The sequence below is a fragment of the Peromyscus californicus genome, unplaced genomic scaffold, assembly GCF_007827085.1.
Source record: "Peromyscus californicus insignis strain IS unplaced genomic scaffold, ASM782708v3 Scaffold_7__1_contigs__length_154581171, whole genome shotgun sequence".
Lineage (NCBI taxonomy): Eukaryota > Metazoa > Chordata > Mammalia > Rodentia > Cricetidae > Peromyscus > Peromyscus californicus.
Window position 1 is genome coordinate 93,348,408 of NW_026294595.1, and position 24,465 is coordinate 93,372,872.

At 41.2% G+C, this 24,465-nt stretch overlaps 2 protein-coding genes across 2 annotated transcripts in view; both read left to right on the plus strand.

Annotated features, from left to right (window-relative positions):
• Positions 1-12,465, plus strand: part of Knl1 (kinetochore scaffold 1) — a 68,928-nt gene extending 56,463 nt beyond the window's left edge. Inside the window, exons 21-26 of the mRNA XM_052725207.1 lie at positions 3,593-3,693; positions 6,068-6,136; positions 7,005-7,114; positions 8,106-8,224; positions 9,926-10,048; positions 11,388-12,465. Of these exons, the coding sequence (XP_052581167.1) occupies positions 3,593-3,693; positions 6,068-6,136; positions 7,005-7,114; positions 8,106-8,224; positions 9,926-10,048; positions 11,388-11,487 (622 nt within the window). The 3' untranslated portion in view covers positions 11,488-12,465. The remainder of the gene's footprint in view (positions 1-3,592; positions 3,694-6,067; positions 6,137-7,004; positions 7,115-8,105; positions 8,225-9,925; positions 10,049-11,387) is intronic.
• Positions 12,466-19,342: 6,877 nt separating this feature from the next.
• Positions 19,343-24,465, plus strand: part of Rad51 (RAD51 recombinase) — a 35,071-nt gene continuing 29,948 nt past the window's right edge. The window contains exon 1 of the mRNA XM_052724244.1: positions 19,343-20,860. The gene's annotated coding sequence lies outside the window, so the exon portion shown is untranslated. The remainder of the gene's footprint in view (positions 20,861-24,465) is intronic.

A 24,465-nucleotide genomic window follows, 5' to 3' on the forward strand; every position in this document is an offset into this window, starting at 1 on the left:
TATCTTTTAATATTTTGGGTCTGGAGAGCTAGTTCAGTGGTTAAGAGCACTGCCTTTGCAAAACACCCAATTCACTTCCCAGTACCCACATGATAGCTCACAACTGCCTATAATTCAGTCCCAGGGTATCTGATGTCCTCAGACCTCAGCAGGCTCCTTCATGTATGTGATACTCATACACACACTCAGACACATACATTATACATAAAATAAAATGAATATTTAAAAAATATATCTTTAATTCTTCTATCAAATAGACCCCTCCCCCCAAGTTCTGATTTCTTCCAAATGCATCAGATTGAATCAAGTATGGTTGAACATACTTGTAATCCCAGCACTCGGGAGTCAGAGGCAGGAGTATTGCTGTAATTCCTTTTTTTTTTTTAATGGTTAAAGTGAAAGTTTTTATTGTAGATATGAGAGAGAGAACAGCCATAGGCATCTAGAAAAGTCCAAAGCAGAGAGAAAAAGAAGTAGACTGAACATGGACAGCAGACTGGACATGGCCAGGGCTATCTGTGAGAGAGAGACTAGCAGGGCACAGAGAACAGAGAAAACACAGTGAGAGTAGCAGGAGCAGAGCAGAGCAGAAAGCATAATGGGGTAATAAGGACAGTGAGTAGCTGGGAGGGAAGGCCTGGAGCTGGAGGGAGTTTAGGGTGGGAAGGAGGTGAGAAGGGCGAGGATGCTGTTGTGGACTCTGACATGTGTACCAGGTCCTTGTGATGCTGAGGAAGCCTGGAGGCCAGCCTGCACTTTGATGTGCTGATAGGCACCACAGGTAGACATTTGCCCCTCTGCCAGAGGTAGAGGGAAACCAGCTTCATAAGTTCCTGAGGAATGCTGGCTTTCATCTAACCGCCAGGAATCCTCCTATAGCTCATTTCTTTCTGAGTTTCCTTTAAACCTGGCACTAACTCTGAAGTCTTTTTTTCTGCATGGATTGACCTTTGAAAGTGGTATGTGATAAGAGGCCAATTTAGAATATAGAGATATAAGCACCTGTCCCAACAACAATCTTTGACTAAAAGATTCTTTTCCCACTGATCTGCAAGTGCCAGTGGTTCTTATAAGTCAAGTCTATTTATTTGGCCCCTCTTTCTGTTCCATTATTCAGTTTGGCCTTGAGAAAATACCACATTGTCTTATGTTAGATTTCTAATACATTCTAGATCGGGCAACTTAAATAATAATTGTTAGGCAACTCTAGAGGCTAGGAAGTCTAAAAGCAAAGTACAGGTGGTGGGTTGTTTTGAGGCTGCTTTTCTTGGCTCCATATGCCAAAATGACTTCTCTTGTGTACACAAAGGGCTGTAAAGGAAGAGTTAGCTCTCTGGATCTCTTTCTCCTAGGTTTGGTTGTTGGTTGATTTGGGGTTTTTTTTTATTTTTTTGTGACAGGGTCTCACTATGTGGCCCTGGCCAGCCTGAAACTGACAATGTAGACCACATTAGCCTTGAACTCACAGAGATCCTACTGTCTCTGCCTCACTGTTAGGATTATGCTTTCTAATTAATTGGTCTTTATTTATGTCTCAATCTCTTCATCTTGTTTTCAAGTCCTGATTTCCCATCATTCTCTTGATTCACTCTATTGCTAAGACTTTGCATAGAACTTTTTGTTTGAATTACTGAATTTTTCTTTTTTGTTTATTTGGTTTTTGGTTTTTTTTGTTTGTGTTGTTTTTTTGAGACAGGGTTTCTCTGTGTAACAGCCCTGGCTGTCCTGGAACTTGCTTTGTAGCCCAGGCTGGCCTCGAACTCACAGAGATCCGCCTGCCTCTGCTTCCCTAGTGCTGGGAAAGGTGGGCGTCACCCCGCCAAGTGAATTTTTCATTTTTAATTTGATTTTTTTCAGTATTTCTTTTGATTGAGTTTCATGTTCCTATACTATATTGATTTTATTTTATTATTTATTTATTTATTTATTGAGCTGAGGATTGAACCCAGGGCCTTGCGCTTGCTAGGCAAGCACTCTACCACTGAGCTAAATCCCCAACCCCTATATTGATTTTATTTATGTCATTCATTCAGCTGTTATTTGTGTTTTCTTTGAATTTATTCAGGAGTTCATTTGTTTTCACTTTGATTTCTTTGAACATATTTTTAATCAGTTTTTTGGATTCTTTGAAGTTTCATCCAGTTCCTTCATTACCAGGATTAGTAATTTTGGAGAGGTCCTTTGACCTTAGTTTTTCTGTTTCTTGTTTTGGCATTGGTACTTGTATATCTGGTGTTTTGTTGATTTTTTTTTTAAATTATAAATGCTTGGACAATAGCCCAGGTTTATTACTAACGAGCTCTTACATTTTCAGTTAACCCATATTCCTTATTTATGCTCTGTCATGTGGCCGTACCTTTATTAGCATGGCATGTTCATCTCCTGCTCCCTATGTATCTCCCTCATGACTTCTCTGACTCAGTCCTTCCTCCTTCCAGAGTGCTCTGTATCTGGGTGTCCTGCCTACACTTCCTGCCTGGCTACCATCTTGTCAGCTTTTTATTAACCAATGAGAGCAATACATATTCACATTGTACTGAAAGATTATTCCACAGCATTTCCCCCTTACTATCTAATTAAAAAGGAAGATTTTTTTAACATAGGAAAATTTTATATATATACAATTATATAATTTTATATAAATTTTATAAAATATAAAAAACAGAACAGTTACTAAGTAAGAATTATAGTAACAATATCCAATCCATTTTGCTGTAATTCTTGATCAGCCTCATCTACATAACAAGTACTAGGCCAACCAGGGACACACAGCAAGAACTTTACTCAAAAAAAACAAAAACAGACTGGGCTGTGGTGGCGCACGCCTTTAATCCCAGCACTTGGGAGGCAGAGGCAGGCAGATCTTTGTGAGTTCGAGGCCAGCCTGGTCTAGAGAGCGAGATCAGGAAAGGCGCAAAGCTGCACAGAGAAACCCTGTCTCAAAAAACCTAAAAAAAAAAACAAAAACAAAAACAGAGGGGTTGGGGATTTAGCTCAGTGGTAGAGTGCTTGCCTAGCAAGCACAAGGCCCTGGGTTCAATCCTCAGCTCCAAAAAAAAAAAAAAACCAGAATAACAAATAAGCAAACAAAGTACAAGATTGTGCGATCATATTATTTCTTGAGGGTTTTGTTTTATGTTGTTTTTCCTCAAAAGATCTTCATTGGTGATCAGTCTCCATATGTATATATGGAATGTTACACAAATTTTTGTATTATCTTTGCACAAGGGTGAGACCAATCTTCTCTATATTCTTCTGATTTTAGTATGTATGTTGCCAAAGGCAGTACTTGTTTTGTATTTTGAGACATCTCACTGTATCACAGACTGACGTAAAACTCAAGGTGTTCTGCCTTGTCTCAGCCTCCCAAGGGGTAGGGCTGTAAATGTGTAAGCCACCTGGCCATTCAAATTATTTAAATTGAAATACTATTTCCCAATCCAGTGGGGAACAAAGAAAGTAGCTGCTAATGGTACTATTTAATGGTATCGGAAATTCTGCATTCGGGCTAGTAATTTTCTGGATTGATTCCCTAGCACTGGAAAGAAAGGAAGAAAGAGGATAAACTTACTTGTTTTTCTTTATCCTCTAGTTTGTCTGAGTGGGATGTCATTGAGTGGAGTGATGATCAAGCTGTATTTACCTTTGTTTATGACACAATAGAACTTACCATCACCTTTGGAGAACCAGTAGGTAAGTAGCAAAGCTAAAATAATCCTCTTTGGAGTAATGAATACCTACACACACTAAAGATAAAAACTTGTATTTAATTACAATAATAACTACTGACAGCTGGGTGGTGGTGGCGCACGCCTTTAATCCCAGCACTCGGGAGGCAGAGGCAGGAGGATCTCTGAGTTCGAGGCCATCCTGGGCTGCAGAGTGAGTTCCGGGACAGGCTCCAAAGCTACACAGAGAAACCCTGTCTCGAAAAACCAAAAAAAATAATGAAAAATAAAAAATAAAAAAACTACTGACAAAAAGGTAATACCACTGAGAATCTTAGAAGGGTCAGTAACTTTAGTGATAATAGTTTGGGGAAGTTTGCTAAAGACTGACCCGGGAACTCCTGCATGCCAAGTTTATGCTTTACTGCTCTCCCAGGTGAAAGAGCTGAGCATGGTGGCATGGCTGGGGCAGCATCATCTGCTGCATGGTGAGACCCTGTCTCAGAATACAAAAACAGTAAGAGTAAAAGTAGAGCTGCACTGAGTTCTTTCAGAGGATAAAATCCTCTCTAGCCAAATAATGTTCTTCCCCTCCCTACTTTGTGTGTGTGTGTGTGTGTGTGTGTGTGTTTGAATTTACTCAAATGGCTGTTATTCTTTTTTGTTTGTTTGTTTTTTTGAGACAGGGTTTCTCTGTGTAGCTTTGTAACTTTCCTGGAACTCACACTGTAGCCCAGACTGGCCTCGAACTCACAGAGATCCGCCTGGCTCTGCCTCCCGAGTGCTGGGAGTAAAGGCGTGCGCCACCACCGCCCGGTGCTTGTATGGTTTTATTTGATGTTTTGTTTGTTTGAGATGATGACTCGAAATGTAGACTAAGCTGGCTGCCTCTGCCTCCTGAATGCTGGGATTAAAGGTATGCACCATCATTGCTGTTGTTTATTTGGTTCTTGGGGCAAATATTATCTTTGCATAGAAGTTATAGTCAAGGTAAGATCTCTTAATACAGTTTTCAATTACAAAAATATATTCTCTTGGTTCTTCTGTGACCCTGACAATGTTGTCTTTTTTTCCCTTCCTGTGTGGGTGTTGACTTTATTTCCCCCCATAAATTGGGTTTTATTTGGAGGGGGTCTGAGGGGTTGTTTTTTTTTTTTCCATTTATTGAGACAGGCTCTCTGTGAAGCCCTGGCTGTGCTGGAACTCACTGTGTAGACCATACTCGCCCCAAACTCAGAAATTCATCTGCCTCTGAGACTCCTGAGTGCTAGGATTAAAGACATGTGGCACCATGCCCAGCCCGTAAGTTGGTTTTGGTATACCCAAGTCTGAAGGCAGGCTTGGTAATACATGTCTTTAATCCTAGCACTCAAGAGGCTGAAGCAGGCAATTTCTGTGAGTTCAAGGACAGCCTGGTGTGTGTGTGTGTGTGTGTGTGTGTGTGTGTGTGTGTGTGTGTGTGTATCTCAAGTTCCAGGGAAGCCAGAAGTACATAGAGAGAACTTGTCTCAAAAAATTGAAGAAGCATGACGGGGTGGCGCACGCCTTTAATCCCAGCACTCGGGAGGCAGAGCCAGGAGGATCTCTGTGAGTTCAAGGCCAGCCTGGACTACCAAGTGAGTTCCAGGAAAGGCGCAAAGCTACACAGAGAAACCCTGTTTCGAAAAACCAAAGGAAAAAAAAAAAATTGAAGAAGCAAACAAACAAGACTGAAATTTCTTTAAAAAGGGGGAAAAAATAAACCTTTAAAAGTAGAAAAATAAGTATAGCTATGGTCTGCAGTTTAATTTCTTTCAAAGGCCTACTAAATTGATATCATTGAATAATATCAGGATGTCCTTCACCATATACAGAAAATAATATGACTCAAGGATATACCTTCAACTGCCTATGATAAGAATCCTGCTACCTCAGAAGAATAGAAATTTTTTTTTTTTTTGGTTTTTTGAGACAGGGTTTCTCTGTGTAGCTTTGCGCCTTTCCTGGTCCTCACTTGGTAGCCCAGGCTGGCCTCGAACTCACAGAGACCCACCTGGCTCTGCCTCCCGAGTGCTGGGATTAAAGGCGTGCGCCACCACCGCCCGGCAGAAGAATAGAATTTGAAAGTAGAAAAAAGAAACCTTTGTGACTGGGGATAGAGCTCAATGCCTGGGTTCAGTCCCCAGCACTGCAGAAACCAGGTATGATAATAAGTATTCATGAAAGTCCTGGGTTCAGTCTCCAGCACTGCAGAAACCAGGTATGATAATAAGTACCTATAATTCAAGAGAGTAAAAGAGAATAAAAAATCCAGGGCTATCCTCAGCTACATAGGACTTTGAAGCCAACATAGGCTATGTAAGATTCCAATAAAATGAGATGAGAAAGAAAGAAAAATCTCTTTTTCTGATTTTCCTTAGTTGGTCTCCCTTTCTTGGACAAGGCTTACAGGAAGATTAATGAGCTCAATTTTCAGTCTCTGTTAGATGGTAAGTTCAAAATATTTAAGCCTCCAAATTTTGTTGGTAACTTATAGGTATAATTTGTCCTTAAATGTGTTTTAAACAAAAACTGCTTGTATAGTATTCTAAATATTGAGCAGATTTTAAAAGAAATTACTTTATTAGTACTAGATATTGAACAATGATTAATAATAGTTATTTTTGTATTTGAAATTAGCGCTATGAGTATTTAGTCTATACCAGGCACATGTATTACTTGTTATCAGTGCTATAAGTAGATATTATTTTCTAGTTTACCAGTTAGGAAACTACAGATCAGAAAAATTAAGTGTGCTTACAGTTCCTTAGATAGTAAAGAAAGCCTAGATTTGAACTCAGAAATATGTTCCATTTAAATTCATGCTTTCAACTAAGCACTGTTCTATATGTTTAGGCTTAAAGCTTTATAAAATATCTTATATATAATCGAATATGTTATAGACTTGTTTGAAAATAAAAATTAGCTGGGCGGTAATGGTGCGTGCCTTTAATCCCAGCACTCAGGAGGCAGAGTCAGGTGGATCTCTGTGAGTTCGAGGCCAGCCTGGTCTACTGAGCAACTTTCAGGACAGCCAGGTCTACACAGAGAGACCCTGTCTTGATTTTTAAAAAGAGAGAAAGAGATGGGGTTGGGGATTTAGCTCAGTGGTAGAGCGCTTGCCTAGCAAGTGCAAGGCCCTGGGTTCGGTCCTCAGCTCTAGGAAAAAAAAAAAGAAAGAAAGAAAGAAGGAAGGAAAAAGAAAAAAAATGTGCATTTAGTAGTTTGAAAATATTTCTAGTTTATGTAATATAATATACCTTATTAAAATACATGAAAATATAATACCCTTATTTTTTATTTTTTTCCCTTCTTCAGAAGATAAAGCTCCTCCTTCCTCCCTTTTAGTTCATAAGCTTATTTTTCAGTACATTGAGGAACAAGAGTCCTGGAAGAAGAAATGTACAACCCAACATCAGGTACCCCAGGTAAAGTCTGACGAGGCATGTAAAGGAAACCTTACACTATTTGTCCCAAACAGCAGAGTTGAAATTCTGAAAAAAATTATAGTGTCCTGAAATTATAAATATATTTAGTTGTTCAACATTTTGGGGATTATTAAACATTGAAATTTTTCGTTGAGGTTGTGGTTTTTTTGGTTGTTTTTGTTTTGTTTTTTGCTTTTTTGAGGTAGCAGTTTTCTTTTTGTACTTGAGTTTTAATTCACATTCAAAGTAATGGTGGTGGTGTTATTTGGTTTTATTTTGAAACAGTCTCTCAGTAGCTTAGTCTGACTTACAAAGCCAAGGATGACCATGAACTTTTGATCTATCTACCTGTCTTCACTGCCCAAGTGCTGAGATTAGGGACATGCCCTACCACGCCTCATTTATATAGTTCTCGGGATCAAACCTAGGGCTTTGTGCATGCTAGGCCCAGACTCTCTATCTTTTTTGCTTTTTTTTTTTCCAGACAGGGTTTCTTTGTAGACTTGGCTATCCTGGAACTCACTCTGTAGACCAGGCTGGCCTCAAACTTACTCGCCTGCCTCTGTCTCCCCAGTGCTGGGATTAAAGGCATGTGCCACCACCGCCTGGTTAGATTTATTTTGTATTTCATGTATAGATGTTTTGCCTGCATGTATATCTTTGTGTGCACTGCATGACGAGGCCAGAAGAAGGCATCAGAGTTTCCTCAAACTGGAGTTACTGATTGTTGGCCATTTGTAGGTGCTAGGATTCGAACCCAGAGCCTCTGAAAATCTTAACTACTGAGCCATCTCTCCATCTGCTAGGCCTAACTGAGCTACATCCCTGAACCCCAAAGTAATGTGTTTCAGTATGATATTCTCTCTCTCTGTCTCTGTCTCTGTCTCTCTCTCTCTCTCTCTCTCTCTCTCTCTCTCTCTCTCTCACACACACACACACACACACACACACACACACAGAGTCATTTTTTTGTTCTTTTTTTTTTTTCTAGATGCTTCAGGAACTCTCACTGGTAGTGAACCATTGCAGACTTCTTGGAGAGGAGATTGAATTTTTAAAGAGATGGGGGCCAAATTATAGCCTAATGGATATAAATGTGAATAATACTGAGTGAGTATATTCAGTTCCCTGGAGCTGTTATAATAAAGTATTATAAGTTGAGTGGCTTAAAAAGCAGAAAGTTAACTGATTTAATATTCTGGAGGCTAGAAGTCTGGGGTGAATGTTAGTAGGGATGGTGGTCTAAGAGCTGTGAATGACCCTTCCATGCCTTTCTCCTAACTTCTGATGGTTTACTGGCAATTTAGGGAACCTAAATGCATAACTTTGATATCTATCTTCATCCTCACATGGTATTCTTTCATTATGTCTATGTCTAAATTTCCCTTTTAATAAGGATGCCAGTCATACTAGACAAAGGACCACTATGCTGTAGTAACACCTCATCTTAACTCATTAAATTTACAATGACCTGATTTCTAAGTGAGGTCACATCTGAGATAATCAAAGTTAGGATTTCAGCTTTGAATGTAAAAGGATATGTTTTAAGCAGTAATAGAAGATAACTCATCAAGAACTTAATTTTTTGAGATGTTGTCCACATTGTCCAGCTTGCAGTGATCCTTCCCCTTTGGCTTTCAAGTGCTGGGATTATGGGTATGCACCATCCCACTTGGCTTTTTCATTTTTCTGTTTTAAGTTTGTGTGTATATGTAAATGTATGTCACATGTGTGAGTGCCTGCAGAGGTTAGAAGAAGGCATTGTATCCCCTGGAGCTAGTCACAGGTAGGTGTGAGCCACCTGATGCTGATGCTGAGAACTGAACTCCATTCCTTTGGAAGAGCAAGAAGCACCTTAATCACTGAGCCATCACTCTGTTCTCCTTGGAACAACTCACCTTATAACCCAAACTGGCCTCAAAAGTATTGTCATCCTCTTGCCTTAACCTCCAGAGTGTGCCAAGGATTACCACCTATAGCCTATGATTGTGAATCAACAAACAAACTCAGAGTTCACTCAGTAAAGCACTTGCCTTACAAGTGTCAAGAACTGAGTTCAGATTTTCTGAACTCTTGCTTTGAAAAGTCCAGTATGAGTCAGGTATGGTGGTGCATGTCTGTAATCCCAGAGACAGAGTCAGGAGGATCTCTGAATTAAAGACCAGGCTTGTCTACATAGCAAGTTCCAGGACTGCCAGGGAAGAAAGGGAGGGAGGGAGGGAGGGAGGGAGGGAGGGGGAGAGAGAGAGAGAGAGAGAGAGAGAGAGAGAGAGAGAGAGAGAGAGAGACTAGTGTTATAGCCTGCACTTATAATCCTAGCAGTGGCAAGATTAAAGGCAGAGAGAAATGGATCCTTAGAATCGTTTGGCCTAGCCTTTGTGATGTCATTCCAGACCATTGAGAGACCCCATCTCACACAAAAGGTAGAAGATGCTTGAGGATCAGTACCCAACATATTGACCTTCATACATACTGTGCATGTGCATACTTATACAAACTCTTTCTCTCCTCTCTCTCTCCCTCTCCCCGACTCTTTGTCTGTCTGTCTGTCTGTCTGTCTCTCTCTCTCTCTCTCACACACACACACACACACACACACACACTTAATGTATTTCATTACAGTCAATTAGGAAGTAATTATTATATCTTTTTTAAAATAATATCTTGCTCTAGATGTTTTACCTTTTCTATTTGATAAGGACAAGAAATAACAGCTACCTAAGTTTTATATGCAAGTATAAAAGAAAAATGTGTTCATGTTTTAATCTATTTTGGTCTTATATTTTTAATTGTGTATCTTATCTTTTATAGATTGAGGCTTTTATTCTCCAGTTCTGCAGCATTTACAAAATTTGAGATAACTTTGTCTCTCTCAGCACATTATCCCTTGGTCCCACTAGTATTCACCATTCAAAATCACCTTGGGAACACTGAGTAAGTAAATATCCAGCTCGATAGAAGTTCTAGCTACTTTTGTACACTTCTTATTTCATTCCAAAGGTCCTTGAAAGTGTCAACAAATACACTGAGAAGTAAGTGTCGCTTCTTTCTGACTCCATTTTCTAGTATTGGTTCTTCTAAAGTCAATGATCTTATTATTGTCGCCAGTGGATGCTGGAGTCCAGTCTAGTCTTTTATGGTGGCTTCAGTTTCTTAACGCTTCTCCCTAAGACAAGAATCAAGTTAAAATTTTGGAACTGGAGATGTACAGATGCACACCTGTAATCCCACACACCTTAGAGGAAGTGGTAGCAGGATCAGAAGTTCAAGATCATTCCCATTAGAGTATGATCTACTTTATAACTTTTTCAACAACACTGTGGCATATTAGAAGCTGTCTTCCTTAAATTCATCACTAAACAACAACAGTTTGGAGTTTCACTGCTAAAGGAATTAACTTAGAGACCAGGGAGATAGCTCAATTGGTAAAGAGCCTGCCACACCAGCATAAGGATCTGTGTTCCAAACCCTAACACATGTAAAAGGAGGGTGCAGTGGTACACATCCAGAACCCCAGTTCTTGGAAGGGTAGAGGCAGCAGGAACCCGAGAGTCACGAGCCAGCCAGTCTAGCCAATCAGTGAAAGACCTGTCTCAAAAAATAAGTTGGAGAGCAACTAAGAAGACAGTTTGTCTACCTCTGGTCTATACCCACACACACATACACAGGAACACACATGTGCATACATGCACAAACACAAAACATGGTGGGGGTATGGGAAACAGGAGCTGGAGAAATGGCTCAGTAGTTAAGAATGCTTGCTGTTCTTCCAGAAGTCCTGGGTTTAGTTCCGAGCATCCACACAGGGCAGCCTACAACCACTTGTAACTCTAGCTCCAAGGGACCCAGTGTTGTCTTCTGGCCTACTCTAGCACCTGCCCTCACATGTGCCATTCCTACACACACAGATACACATAATTAAAAATAAAATGTAATCAATCCTATTTTAAAAGTAATTAGGGAGTTTGGAGTTAAAACCCAGTGGTAGAATGCTTGCCTAGCATGTACAGGGGCCTATGTTTAATCCCTAGCACCATAGGCAAACAACAACAAAAAAGCAACCAGGTCAAGATACTTTATGATAATATTCAGAATTGTTTATTCAGCCTTATTTTAGAATACAGTTTCTATTAAAGTTCTGCTTGTTTCCAGAAATATCCGTTTGTGCTTCCTAGAAACTTAAGAGGTAGTATCAAGGAAATGAATAGTCCTGAATTGGAGACAGGTGTAAGTTTTTCAGGAAAACTAATTAATACCTTTTTGTCCTTTCTAGCCATGATGAAATTGCTGCAATTATATCCAAAGTGCCTTTAGAGGACAACTGCCTGAAGAATATAGTCAAGCAAATTTACCAAGATCTACTTAAGGACTGAAACTTTTACCATAAGATCCACACATCACAACTATAACAACTAAGGAAAAAAATGTGTTTACCCAAGCATAGAGGTGCCCTCTTGTAAACACAGGACTCGGGTGAGATAAGATCACAAGGTCAAGACCATCCTGGGCTGCCTATGAGACCTGGTCATAAAACAGACAAACAGAAAAAATACTTAAATGATACATCAGGGTCACCATTGCTGTTTATCCTTTGCCTTAACATCATAGAAAACTAGCAAAATGCCTCCTGATGACATCATAGTTAATTTGTTTAATTAGTTTTAAAATACCTAGTCAAAAATGGTGAGGTCTCAAATAGCATGTATCAACTTGCTTATCCTTATCCTCAAGGGTAAGTGATTGGACATGTGGGAAATTTGTCCTAATGTAACTCATTAATGGAGCACTTACCTTGTGTGCATGAAGCCCTAAGGTTAATACCACAAAATCAATTCTTTTTAAAAGTGGTACTCTTTCCCTTACTATAAGCTCTGAGTAACTTTTCAGAGGAGGTAGGACTATTGACACAAAGATAGACCATTTTCTCCTATTTACATCTTGTGTCTTTATGGCTTTTCCTAGCAGATATGTCTAGAGTAGAAACATGTCTGTCAGCCTGTGGTACAGAAGACTGTAACAGGAGGATGGCTTGATCTCATGACTTCAAGACCAGTATGGTCAATAGAGTGAGATTTATCTCACTAAAACAAAAGAATGTCTCTGTCCACAAACTACTCATCCTCTTTCTCCATTTCAGAAATGCTATTAAAAGAAAGCAGAAGCACTCAAATATCGGAGTGGTTGCCATCTTTTCTTAAGAGTCTTGGTATTTTTTTCTACAGTGCCTACTAATGTTGTCTTAAGTGTACTCTTTCTAGGAAAAATTCATTCATTTTGAAATATTATGTAAATATTTGAATGTTTTTGTTTTTGTGATATAAGATACGTAGTAAAGAGATAATATGCCTTCAGTGTAGGCTATTTCCTTCTCTGTAAAGAATGCTTTACAGCTAGAATTTTAATCTTTTTTTAAGTAAGTAGTGACATTTCAAACAATATCACATTGCAACACTAGTTTCTCACAATCATAAAAAACTATTGCAAAACTATTGCTTCTTGAAGCCACATTTTTAAAGCAATATAAAAATTGTTTAGTAAATGAATAGTATTCTCTGAGGTAGACAAATGTGAAAGGACTTTTCCCCACGTGCTAGTCAAATCCTAATCATGCTAACTTTTGTTTCTTTATATTTAATTCTAAACCATGTTTACATTTTCAAGTTAATTTGTCTTAAATATTTACTTTTTGTGTAAAGTCCTTTTAGTTCCTCAAATGTTATCTTACTTTTGCTAGCTTTTACTTCTGAGCTATACATCAAAAGATCACAGAGTCTTTTAGGTTTCAAAAGTCAACACAAAACTATTTTGACTTAAGTGTTAGAGATCCATAAAATACTTGTAAAGTTATCAGTATTATCTGTTTACCATAAAATTTAATTTATCCTTCTGACTAGAATTATTTTTTCCCTATATGTCTAGGAGGTTTTCTTTTATGTATTCTCTAAACTTGAAAACCTGCTCCACGAATGATTTGGTTATAATGATGGCATCTAGCATTAGAGCATGATTTTAGTTGTATTTATATAGGTATTTGTGTTTTCCTCTGTTTACAGTTTTGGCAATTTTTGTATTTTCTAAGTTTCTCTTTTATTCATTTTAAAGGATTTTTTTCATTATTAAAGTGCATCGATTACTTGAAATCCTTTATAATTAGTATCTCTATTAAGAGTATTTGTAGTGGGGCTTGAGAGGTGGCTCAGCAGTAAAAGTGCTCACAGCTTTTGCAGAGTTGTCCTAACACCCACATGGCGGCTCACAACTGTTCGTAACTCCAGTTCTAGGACATCCAATGCCCTCTTCTGGCCTCCATGAGCACTGGGCTTGGAGAAGGCATATATACATACATCAGGCAAAACACTCATACACATAAAGTTAAAATAAGTCTTTTAAAAAAATATTTTTGCTGGTTATAGTGGTACACTCCTTTAATTCTTAGCACCTAGGAGGCCAAAGTAGGTGGATCTCTGAGTTTGAGAGGCCAGCCTGGTCTACAGAGTGAAGTTTCAGGATAGTCAGGGAACACAGAGAAACTGTCTCCAAAAACAAAAACAAATAAATGAAAAAGATTTTGTAGAAGGCGCCTGGTGGTACAGAACTGTAATTTTGTTTCCTTGAGATACTGAAGGAGTATCACATGTTTAAAGCTAATCTGGACTCCAAAATTAATTTTCAGGCAAGCCTCCCATGAACTGCACTGAACCCATACATACCAACAACACACCAAGATGGAGACCAGCCTGGGCTTCATGAGATCCTATCATTCAGTTTGGAGAATGCTCATCTAGCATGTACAAAGCCCTGGGTTTGATCCCAGACATTGCCTAGACTTACTATGGTGGTACACTCCTGTAATCCCAGCACTCAGGAAGTAGAAGCAAGAATATCAAAAGTTCAAGGTCATTCTTGGCTAGATATCAAGTTTGGGCTATATGAGAACAAGAGCAATACCCTCAAATGTGTAACCACAGTGGTTATAGTTTTAATTGTCATCTGTCCACTTTGTCAAGTTCTTCCAGGCCATAGACACCAGCTGCACCCTAATCACAAACCGATAATGAGCAACACATGGATACTGCCTGTAGTATGAATTCTAATTGGTCTTAATAAAAAGCTGTAGTCAGATATTGGGATGAAAGCTGAAAGATCAGAGAAGCAGAACAGCCAGCCACTAGAAAGACTTCTTACCTCTACCGAATCCTCAGACCGAGAGGGCTGAGCTCCTGTCGCTACCCCACTTTAACACTTTCTCCTCTGCCCAATCATATCACTACCTGTTTCCTCCTCCCAAGTACTGGGGATCAAAGGCATGAGATCCTTCCCCCCCCCCCCTTCAGTTCTTTATTAGACCATCAGGTGTTTCAGACAGGCACAGTAACACAGCTTTACAGAGTTAAACAAATGCAACATAAGTAACACACCTTAAAATAATATTCTACAACAGTTTAGTTTGTTGTCCTTTGTTTTGTTTTAGACAGTCTTGCTATGTAGCTCAGGCTGGCCTAGAATCCATAATCCTCATGCCTCAGTGTTACCAGTACTAGGGTTAATATAGGATTAAGAACCCATTAGTGTCAGGCATGCTCTGGGCTCTGTAGAAGCAGTAGGGAGGGAGATTCTTGCTTGCAAGAGGCATGCATGTGGGAAGCTTTGCAAAGCACAGGGGTGAAGAGAAGCACTCAAAAGTCCAAGTTCCTTACTCCCAGCCATGGAAACCCAAATCTCTGCCTTCACAGAATGATGGTGACGGTATCATAGGGCTCAGAGGTTACCAGGGGACAAGCCAGGCTCAGATGGCTAACTCACAACTGACAGGAGTTTAATGTTCAAGCCGATGCTAAGACATCCAGAGAATGGCCGAGGCCTTCACAGTGCATGCATAGTCTGGGGACTCAACACTCCAGCTCCTTCAGCTTCTCTTTTAGCCATGCTTCAAAGCAGTTTCTGCATCATTCCTACCTCCAAGCCATTCCATTTGTTGCTTACTCTGCACTCAGGCCCTTACTCTTGGCCTCTCCCTAGACCTTGACTGAACGCTGGATTTAAATACCTATCTCTGGCAAGATGGCTCAGTGAGTGAAGGTGCTTGCTGCCAAGCCTGGTGACCAGAGTCATCCCCAGGGCCCACATGGTGTAGGAGAGAAGCAACTCTCATGGGTTGCCCTCTGACCACCCGGTGGCCGTGGTACAAGTGTACCCCTTAATAATAAATAAATGTAAACATTTTAAAACAAATCCATCACTCCTTCAGTCATTACTTGGAAGTTGTTGGTGGGAGAGACTCAATCTGGCCGGTTCCATCTGTGTCATGTGCTGGGCTGTAAAACTCAGCAGATGTAGGCTGGAGATATAGTTCAGTTGGAAGTCCCCAGCATTGCATAAATTGGGAATGGTGGCAGATGCCTATAATTCAGCACCCCACCTGCCTCACCCTAACAAGTACTGGAATTACTGATGTGAGCCACTATGCCTGGCTTGGGGTGGGTCCTTTATCCAAATATTGTACTGTGGTAGAATGTATGATATAAAATTTACCTTTTAGTGCACAATTCAGCAGCACTAAACAGTTCCCAATACTTTGCAGCCAGCACCCATCTCCAGAACTTTTCCCATCTTTCCAGACTGAAACTCTGTTCCCATCAAACACTGCCTCCCTCCTCAGCCTCTGGCATCTACTATGTTTCTCTCTATTGATGTGTCTAGGGATCTCATTTAAGTGGGATCCTGAGTGCTTATCTTCTGACTAGCTTATTTCACTTGACGTAGTGCCCTCTGGTTCATCCATATTATATTACCTGTCGGAATTCCCTCCTTTTGAAAGTCTTATTTGAAACTGCAAAGTATTTTCTCTGTAGAAAATAGTAAAAATGATAACATTTCCCAATAAGCCCTTTTAAACCAAATAATAGTTGAATTATACATATAAATATTGATTAGATTCTGGGATACAGAGGAAATCTATCTTCATCTGTTCAGAGAGCTATGTTTTTTACTTAAGTTGTATAAGTGAGATTCCTATTCATCTTCCCCTTCACTGTTTGATTTATGGCAGACATTTTTCTATAGGCTAATATCTATAATCTCAAAAGCTTTTAGCCTTCCCTCCTGAGAGTACAGCCAGCATATCCTTTCATCAGCTTGATATGGTACAAATTCTTATCCTAATAGTGAAATGTTTCACAAAAGCATAATGAGTGATTGGGCAAATGAAAACTTATTATAAGTCACAGTCATCCTAGGGTCCTCCCTGTTAGGTAGCCTCCCTAGATCTGTGGGTTGCAGTCTGATTGTCCTTTGCTTTATATCTAGTATCCACTTATGAGTGAGTACATACCATGTTTGTCCTTCTGAGTCTGGGTTACCTCACTCAGGATGATATTTTCTAGTTCCATCTATTTGCCTGTAAATTTTATGCTGTCATTGTTTTCTCTGCTGCAGATTAATTCATTCTCCAGTTCAATCCTTCAGGATTGAACGACCCTTTCACAGAATCAATTATCAGACATCCTGCATATCAGATGTTTACAATTCATAACAGTAGCAAAATTACAGTTATGAAGTAGCAACATAATTTATGGTTGGGGATTACCACAACATGAGGAACTATTAAAAGGTCAAAGCATTGGGAATGTTGAGAACCACTGGCTCTAGAGGCTGAGGCAGGTAGATCTCTGTGAATTTGAGGCCAACCTGATCTATACAGTGAGTTCCAGGCCAGTTGGAGCTATATAGTGGGAGCCTATCTAAAAAACAACAACAACAAAATGAGAACCAAATACTGCAGGCTATCGATATAGCTCAGTGGTAAAGCCTAACATGCACAGGGCTCTAGCCTCTATCCCCATTATGACAAAATAGAAAACGAGTATATAATATAAAAATCTCCTTTAAAAATGTTTATGCTTGACATGGTGGTACACACAAATTCCAGTACTTAGGAGACAGAAGCAGGAGGATCTCTGAGTTTGAGGCCAGCCTGATTTACATACCAATTTCTAGGCCAACCAGGGCTACATAGTGAGACCCTGTTTAAAGAAGGAAAGCAGGCCAAATACTGTTTTTGAGTCTCTTTCAGAAGCTTAAAAGCCAGAATGGCAGTTTTCTAAAAGCAAGAGCAACAGGAAGAAAATGTAATTTCCACTGTGCCAACTACTGTGGAGGATTGAGAAGTAGTCACGAAAAAATGGCTAGCTATGCACTATTTTAGCGCATTTGATAAAAGATCTTTACCACCATTGATTTCTAATGCCTTATCATATACTAAATTGTTATTACTTGTATCTGTTTCAATTTGTGGGAATCTGAACAATGAACCTTCAACATCATCTACATTAGCTGGGCAGGCATGGCATTATATTACACACCTGTTTATCCCAGCACTCAGGAGGCTGAGCAGACAGGATTGTTTCCTAGGCTACATAAAAAACAAAACCAAAAAGCCAACTTTTTCTTCAGTGAAAAGGCTACACTTCTGCTGATTCAATTCTGGGGTTTTTTTTGGTTTTTTTTTTTTTTTTGGTTTTTTGAGACAGGGTTTCTCTGTGTAGCTCTGTAGCCCAGGCTGGCCTCAAACTCACAGAGATCCACCTGGCTCTGCCTCCCGAGTGCTGGGATTAAAGGCGTGCGCCACCACCGCCCGGCCAATTCTGGTTTTATTAGAGCTTGATTCCCCAGGATTTCAGGTCATTATTGGGCTGGAGATGTAGATCACTTGGTTGAGTGCTTGCCTGGCTTCATGAAACCAAGAGTTTGATCCTCAGCACCACATAAACCAGTCAGAGAGGTGAACCTCAGTAATCTCAACAATCGCATCCAAAGTTCAAAGTAATCTTCAGCTACATGGCAAATTTGAGGCCAGCCTGGGCTACATACACCCTGTTTCAAATCAAAACAAAAATCACTGAGATTATGTAGTTTATAGTTTAGGCCAGGCAGTGGTGGTGTACACCTCTAATGTCAGCACTCAGGAGGCTGTGAGTTCAAGACCTGCCTAGACTACAGAGTCAGTTCCAGGACAGTCAGAGCTGTTACACAGAGAAAACCTGTCTTGAAAACAAAAAAACAAAAACTAAACCACCCAGGTTAATTTAAGCATTGTAAGAATGGAATTTAGTCCGCTGATTCATTCTTCTCTTTTGGAATGGATGCATACCTTATTGATCTCAAGAACAATACATGCTGCTGGGTCTCTGAAGAATTGGAAAGAGCTGAAGTCATCAGAATGCAAAACTTTTTTTTTTTAATTTCTGCTCCCACTTTCTATCTCTACTTACCTTTCTGAGAATAAACCTTGTCTTGACATCTACACAGCCATAGGTGTCTTGCCTCTTGTTTCTAAGCTTAGGTTTGCCTAGATTCCAATTCTAAATTTCCAGGAACAATTTATTATTCACCTGCTATCTATAATTAGTTTGGTTACTTCTACAACCAAATGCTCCCTGAACTCTTTTGTCATTGTTAGTTATTTAGTTCAAACCTCTGTCTCTCACCTGAAATATTGTAAGAGTTCCATGGAGGAGATGGTGGCTGCCATCAAGCCTAACAACCAGAGTTCAATGCCAAATACATGGTAGAATCAAAAAGCTTTGAAGTTGTCTTCTGCCCTCCACAAGTAAGGGCCCACCCTCAAACATACACATAGACAAATGAACAAATAGCTGAGGAGCCCCCAACTGGATCAGGCCCTCTGGATAAGTGAGACATTGATTAGCTTGAACTGTTTGGGAGGCACCCAGGCAGTGGGACCAGGACCTGTCCTTAGTGCATGAGCTCGCTGTTTGGAACCTGGGGCTTATGCAGGGACACTTCACTCAGCCTGGGAGGAGGGGACTGGACCTGCCTGGACTGAATCTACCAGGTTGAGCTGAATCCCCAGGGGAGTCTTTGCCCTGGAGGAGATGGGAATGGGGGGTGGGCTGGGGGAAGGGGGGGGGGGGCGCGGGCGGGAGTGGGGAGGACAGGGGAATCCATGGCTGATATGTAAAATTAAATTATAAAATAAAAAAAAATGGCCGGGCGGTGGTGGCGCACGCCTTTAATCCCAGCACTCGGGAGGCAGAGCCAGGCGGATCTCTGTGAGTTCGAGGCCAGCCTGGGCTACCAAGTGAGTCCCAGGAAAGGCGCAAAGCTGCACAGAGAAACCCTGTCTCGAAAAACCAAAAAATAAAAAATAAAAAAAAATAAAAATAAAAATAAAAAAATGTTTTTAAAAAACAAACAAAACCCTGTTTTTGTTGTTCTTGTCTCTATTCAACAATAGTGTAAGGATTAAATAAAAACGTTGGTCAACTTTAAAGCACCCCACAGCCAGCCCTGGTGGCACAAGCCTGTAAGGCCTAATAAATCCAGCTATATGGAAGTCTGAGGCAGGAAGATTCAAAGTTCAAGATCACCCTGGGAAACTTATCCAGAGAAACGCCCAGAGCCCTCGGGCTTCGTTGATGCCTTTAATTCCAGCACTCAGGAGTCAGAGGCTGGTGGATCTCTGTGAGTTCGAGGTCAGCCTGGTCTACAAATCGAGTTCCAGGACAGCCAGGGTTGTCCTGTCTCTAAAAACCCTGTCTCTAAAAACAAAAACAACAAAAAAATGTCAAGCACGGTAGATTATGTCTGTAACCCTTTGGGAAGCTGAATTCAGCCTGGGTTACAGAGAACCAGTCTCAATAATAATTACTAGCTGGGCATGCAGCTAAATTGTTGAAGTGCCTTTTAGCATGCATGCAGCCCTGGGTTCAGTCCCAGCACAGAATATAGTGGTGGATCACTCCTGCAATCCTAGCACAGAAAACCAAGGTGGGGGAAGGACTGAGGTCATTCTCAGCTGCAAAGAGTTCGAGGCCAGGCTCAAAGCACATAGATATATAACAAGAAAAAACAAAAAGCCTAAGTTATAGGTCAAAGTTCCTGACAAACTACACAAACATGTTTTCAATTCTGAGCCCTCTTTTCTGGAGTTCCAATAAGCACCAAAACCCACTACAGAGTGAGTTATCTTATTTTTGGTGGGTTTATAAATGTATATAATGTATTTCGATTAGATTCACCCGTCCCAACAACCGCCCAACTAAATGTACTTTTTTTCCACAACTGGCTGGCTCTGTTTGCAGGTTTTACCCCTTTATTCCAGCTTCTTCACCTCTTCGCCCACATTGATTCCCAGAAACACCCCACCTGCCCAAGGGTGGCATTCTGACAAAACTGTACACCACAAACACCTTTTCCGCCTTAGGCCAACAACCCGTGCGCAAGAATTTTACAGAGCAGCGCCCGCAGCAGTGCATGCTGGGTGATGTAGTCCTGGGCCGACCTCGTAGCCTTTGGGGACCTGTAGTCTTCAGTCAGGTAAGGGGAAAGGTCAAGTCAGAACAGTCACAGAGGAAGGCAAAAGTGACCTACGGAATCACTCAGCTTCAAAGTCGCCGGGCACGTCCGTCAAGCTCTCAGCGGAAGTGGCTATAGGCGGGTCCGAGAAAGGCGTGATGACGTCGCAGGGGTGCGGGCGTGACGGGCCGTGAGGGTTTGGCGGGATTTCTGAAAGTCGCGCGTCGCTGGGGCAAGTGCTCGCAGGCCGGTTCCCGGGCAAAGCCGTGGTGTCCCCGGAAGCGCGGCTGGGAAGGCTGAAATTTGCTCCTGTTCGTCCCAGACGACCCTACAGAGGAACTGCGCAGTGGTTCGAGCCGGTGACGGGGGTTTTGTGGTGTGTGCAGAGCGGGCCGCCGGAAGGAGCGCGCGGCGCACGGCTGCGGACCGGTGAGTGTGAGGCGCGGGCGGAGCCCTCCCGGAGGAACCGCCCGGGTTCCTCGGCTGACTCGGGCCCCTGCTCCCGTCGCCAGCTTTGGGGGCCCCTCTGCGCTGAGAAACGCGAGGATGGCGGAGCTGGGCACCTGCCTGGGGCCAGCCGACCGACGCTAACTGGTCCACTGGGTTCGTTGTGGAGAAAACGAACCCTTCTTCAGGCTTTTGTTTTGAGACCTGGCTCACGCCTTAGTCCAGGCTGGACTCGAACTCCTGCCTTGGTTCCCAAATGCTGGAGCTGAAGACTTTCACGTTCATTTCTGTGGCCCCGACGCAGGAAGCCGAGAGCCTGAGAGATGTGCTCACAGCTGTGAAATATTAGGGCCAAGCCTAACAGATTCCTGGTTACTGTGTTTTGTTTTGTTTTTAAGTGGAGCATAGTGGTTGGTGCCAGTGATTTCTGGAGACTGAGGTAGGAGTTCAAAGATTGCGTAAACAGAGTAAAGACTGAAAAGTGCAACACAAATTTCTAAAAGAGAATCCTGGCCAGATGATTCACACCTATCCTATGATCCCAGCACTTGAGAGGAGAGGCAGGATGCAATTTCAAGGCCAAACTGAGCTATATATGGACGAGTATGTCTCAGGGAAAAAGTAATGTAGGGGGACTGGAGAGATGGCTCAGCCGTTAAGAGCGCTTGTTGCTCTTTCCAAGGACCTGAGTTCAGTTCCAACACCCACATGAACCACCCATAACTCCATTTCCCGTGGATCCCTTGCTTTCTTCTGACCTCCACAAGCACCAGGCATGCTTGTGGTACACATACATATATGCAGACCAAATACTTCTGCCCAAAAAAATAAATCTGAAAAGAACTTTAAAAAAAATAGTAATAAAGTGAAGTATAAAATACAAAAACCACAAATGAGTGCATACACAAATTATTACAAAATGAATCTGTGTAATCACCAAGTCAAAGAAATCAAATGTCATCACTCTAAAAACCTCTGTTATCCTTTCTTATCTGATATTTCCCCCTCACCCTATGGCTAAACAGTGATTCCTAACACTGCTCGCTAACTTGGCCTATTTTTAGAAAACATTATTTAGGCAGGGTCTGACTTTGTAACTCAGAAACTGGTCTGGAACTCTGAATCCTACTGTCTGCCCGCTAGGTGCTGGGCTACAGGAGACTGCCACCATGAAGGCTAAATACTTCTTTAAAAAAAAAAAAACTTTTATTTACTTCTATTTTATTTTATGGTGCTTTGCCTGCAGGTCAGATCTTTGAGTTACAGACAGTTGTTAGCCATGTGGGTGCTGGGATTTTTAAGATTTATTTATGTATATGGTGCTCTATCTGCATGTGCACCTTTATGCCAGAAGAGGGCATCAGATCCCATTATAGATGGTTGTGAGCCACCATGTGGTTGCTGAGAACTGAATTTAGGACCTCTGGAAGAGCTGCCAATGCTCTTAACCGCTGAGCCATCTCTCCAGTCTTTTTATTTTTTCTGATTTAGGATCTTAACCCAGGCTGACCTTGAACTCACTTTGCTATTCTGCTTCCCTAGTGCATCTTTGCCTGTTTTTAAATTTCACATAAATATGCCAATAGTGGTGAATGTTTAATTGTTCACATGCTTGCCCTCACTTGCTTTTGTTTTCTTCCTTCCAGAGCTGAGGACCGAACCCAGGGCCTTGCACTTGCGGCAAGCGCTCTACCACTGAGCTAAATCCCCAACCCCGCTCACTTGCTATTTTATGATCGGTGTATAGTACTATCTTACGAACTTTGGAGTGGGGGTGGAGGCTTCTTTTGGAGGTAGTCTTATTCAGCCCAGTCTGTCCTTGAACTTGTAGCAGGCATCAGCCACCATACAGCTTTTTTCTCCTCTTGTGGTTCTAATTGTCTTGGTTACTGAAGAGCTTGCATGTGTGTTCATGTTTTTGTTGTAGAGATACCTTCCTCTTTAATTATCTGATTTCTGTTCTTTTTTTCGTTATTTGAACAAGTTCTTTATGTTTGTATTCTGATTATCCACCTGTGATTATGTATGTGGCAGATATTTTCCTCCTGTTATGATTTGATTTTTCATGTTCTTGATGTCTTTGATGGGTAGAAGTTTTATTTTTATTTATTTATTTATTTATTGAGGCAGGGGTTTTAGGTAATCCAGGCTAACCTCAAACTTGCTATATATGACCTTGACTTTTTTGTTTGTTTGTTTGTTTGTTTGAAGAAAGGATTTCTCTGTGTACCTTTGCGCCTTTCCTGGATCTCGCTCTGTAGACCAGGCGGTCCTCGAACTCACAGAGATCCACCTGGCTCTGCCTCCCGAGTGATGGGATTAAAGGTGGGCATCACCACCACTACCACCACCACCACCACCACCACCACCACCACCACCACCACCCGGCCACTTTGACTTCCTAACCTCCCTGCCTACCTCCTAAATGCTGGGATTACAGACATGCCTACCATGCCTGGTTTTATGCAGTACATGACATCAAACCCAAGGCTTCATGCATCGTAGGCAAAAACTCTACCAATTGATCTACATCCCAAGGTTTAAAGTTATAAACTTAAATGTAGTCAGAGATAAGGGTTTATTTCAATAGTTATTTAACCTGTTCAGGGACCTGAATTCCATCTTCAGTGCTGAAAATAAAATAAATATAGTCAGTTTTTTATTTGCTTTGTAGTGCTGAGGATTCAACTCAGTGCCTCTTTTCTCCTATGCTAGACAAGGACTGTACCACTTGCCCTATTTCTAGCCTGTGTTTTCCTATTAGATTGTTGTTGCTTTTTTTTTTTCTTTTGGTTTTTTGAGACAGGGTTTCTCTGTGTAGCTTTGCACCTTTCCTGGAACTCACTTGGTAGCCCAGGCTGACTTTGAACTCACAGAGTTCCGCCTGCCTCTGCCTCCCGAGTGCTGGGATTAAAGGCATGCGCCACCACTGCCCGTGTTGTTGTTTTATGTATCATTCTAAGAAGATAAAAATGTTCTGGCTGGGGAGAGATGGCTCAGTTTTTAAGAGCACTGGCTGCTTTTCCAAAGGACCCAGGTTCAATTCCCAGCTCATAACTGTCTGTAACCCCAGTTCTTGGGGATCTGACACTCTCACACAGATGTACATGAAGGCAAAACACCAATGCACATGAAAATAAATAAAATTAATAGTAAAAAAGAAAATATTCTGTGTTTTGAAATTCTACTCACTATGTAGTATGGTAAGGCTTGGAACTTGCTGCCTTGTAAAAATATCTTTTTTTTAAGATCTGTTTGAATAAACTATCATTGGCTGCATGTAGCTCAGAGCTGTAGATATGCCTGACTTTTTGGTTTTTTCGAGACAGGGTTTCTCTGTGTAGCTTTGCGCCTTTTCCTGGAACTCACTTGGTAGCCCAGGCTGGCCTCGAACTCACAGAGATCCACCTGGCTCTGCCTCCCGAGTGCTGGGATTAAAGGCGTGCGCCACCACCGCCCGGCTAATATGCCTGACTTTTTAAAGCTTCTTTTTATGTGTATGAGTGTTTTACCTCTATATCTATAAGCATAACATTCATGTCCAATGCCTGCATGGTCATAAGAGGCTATTGGATCTCCTGAAACTG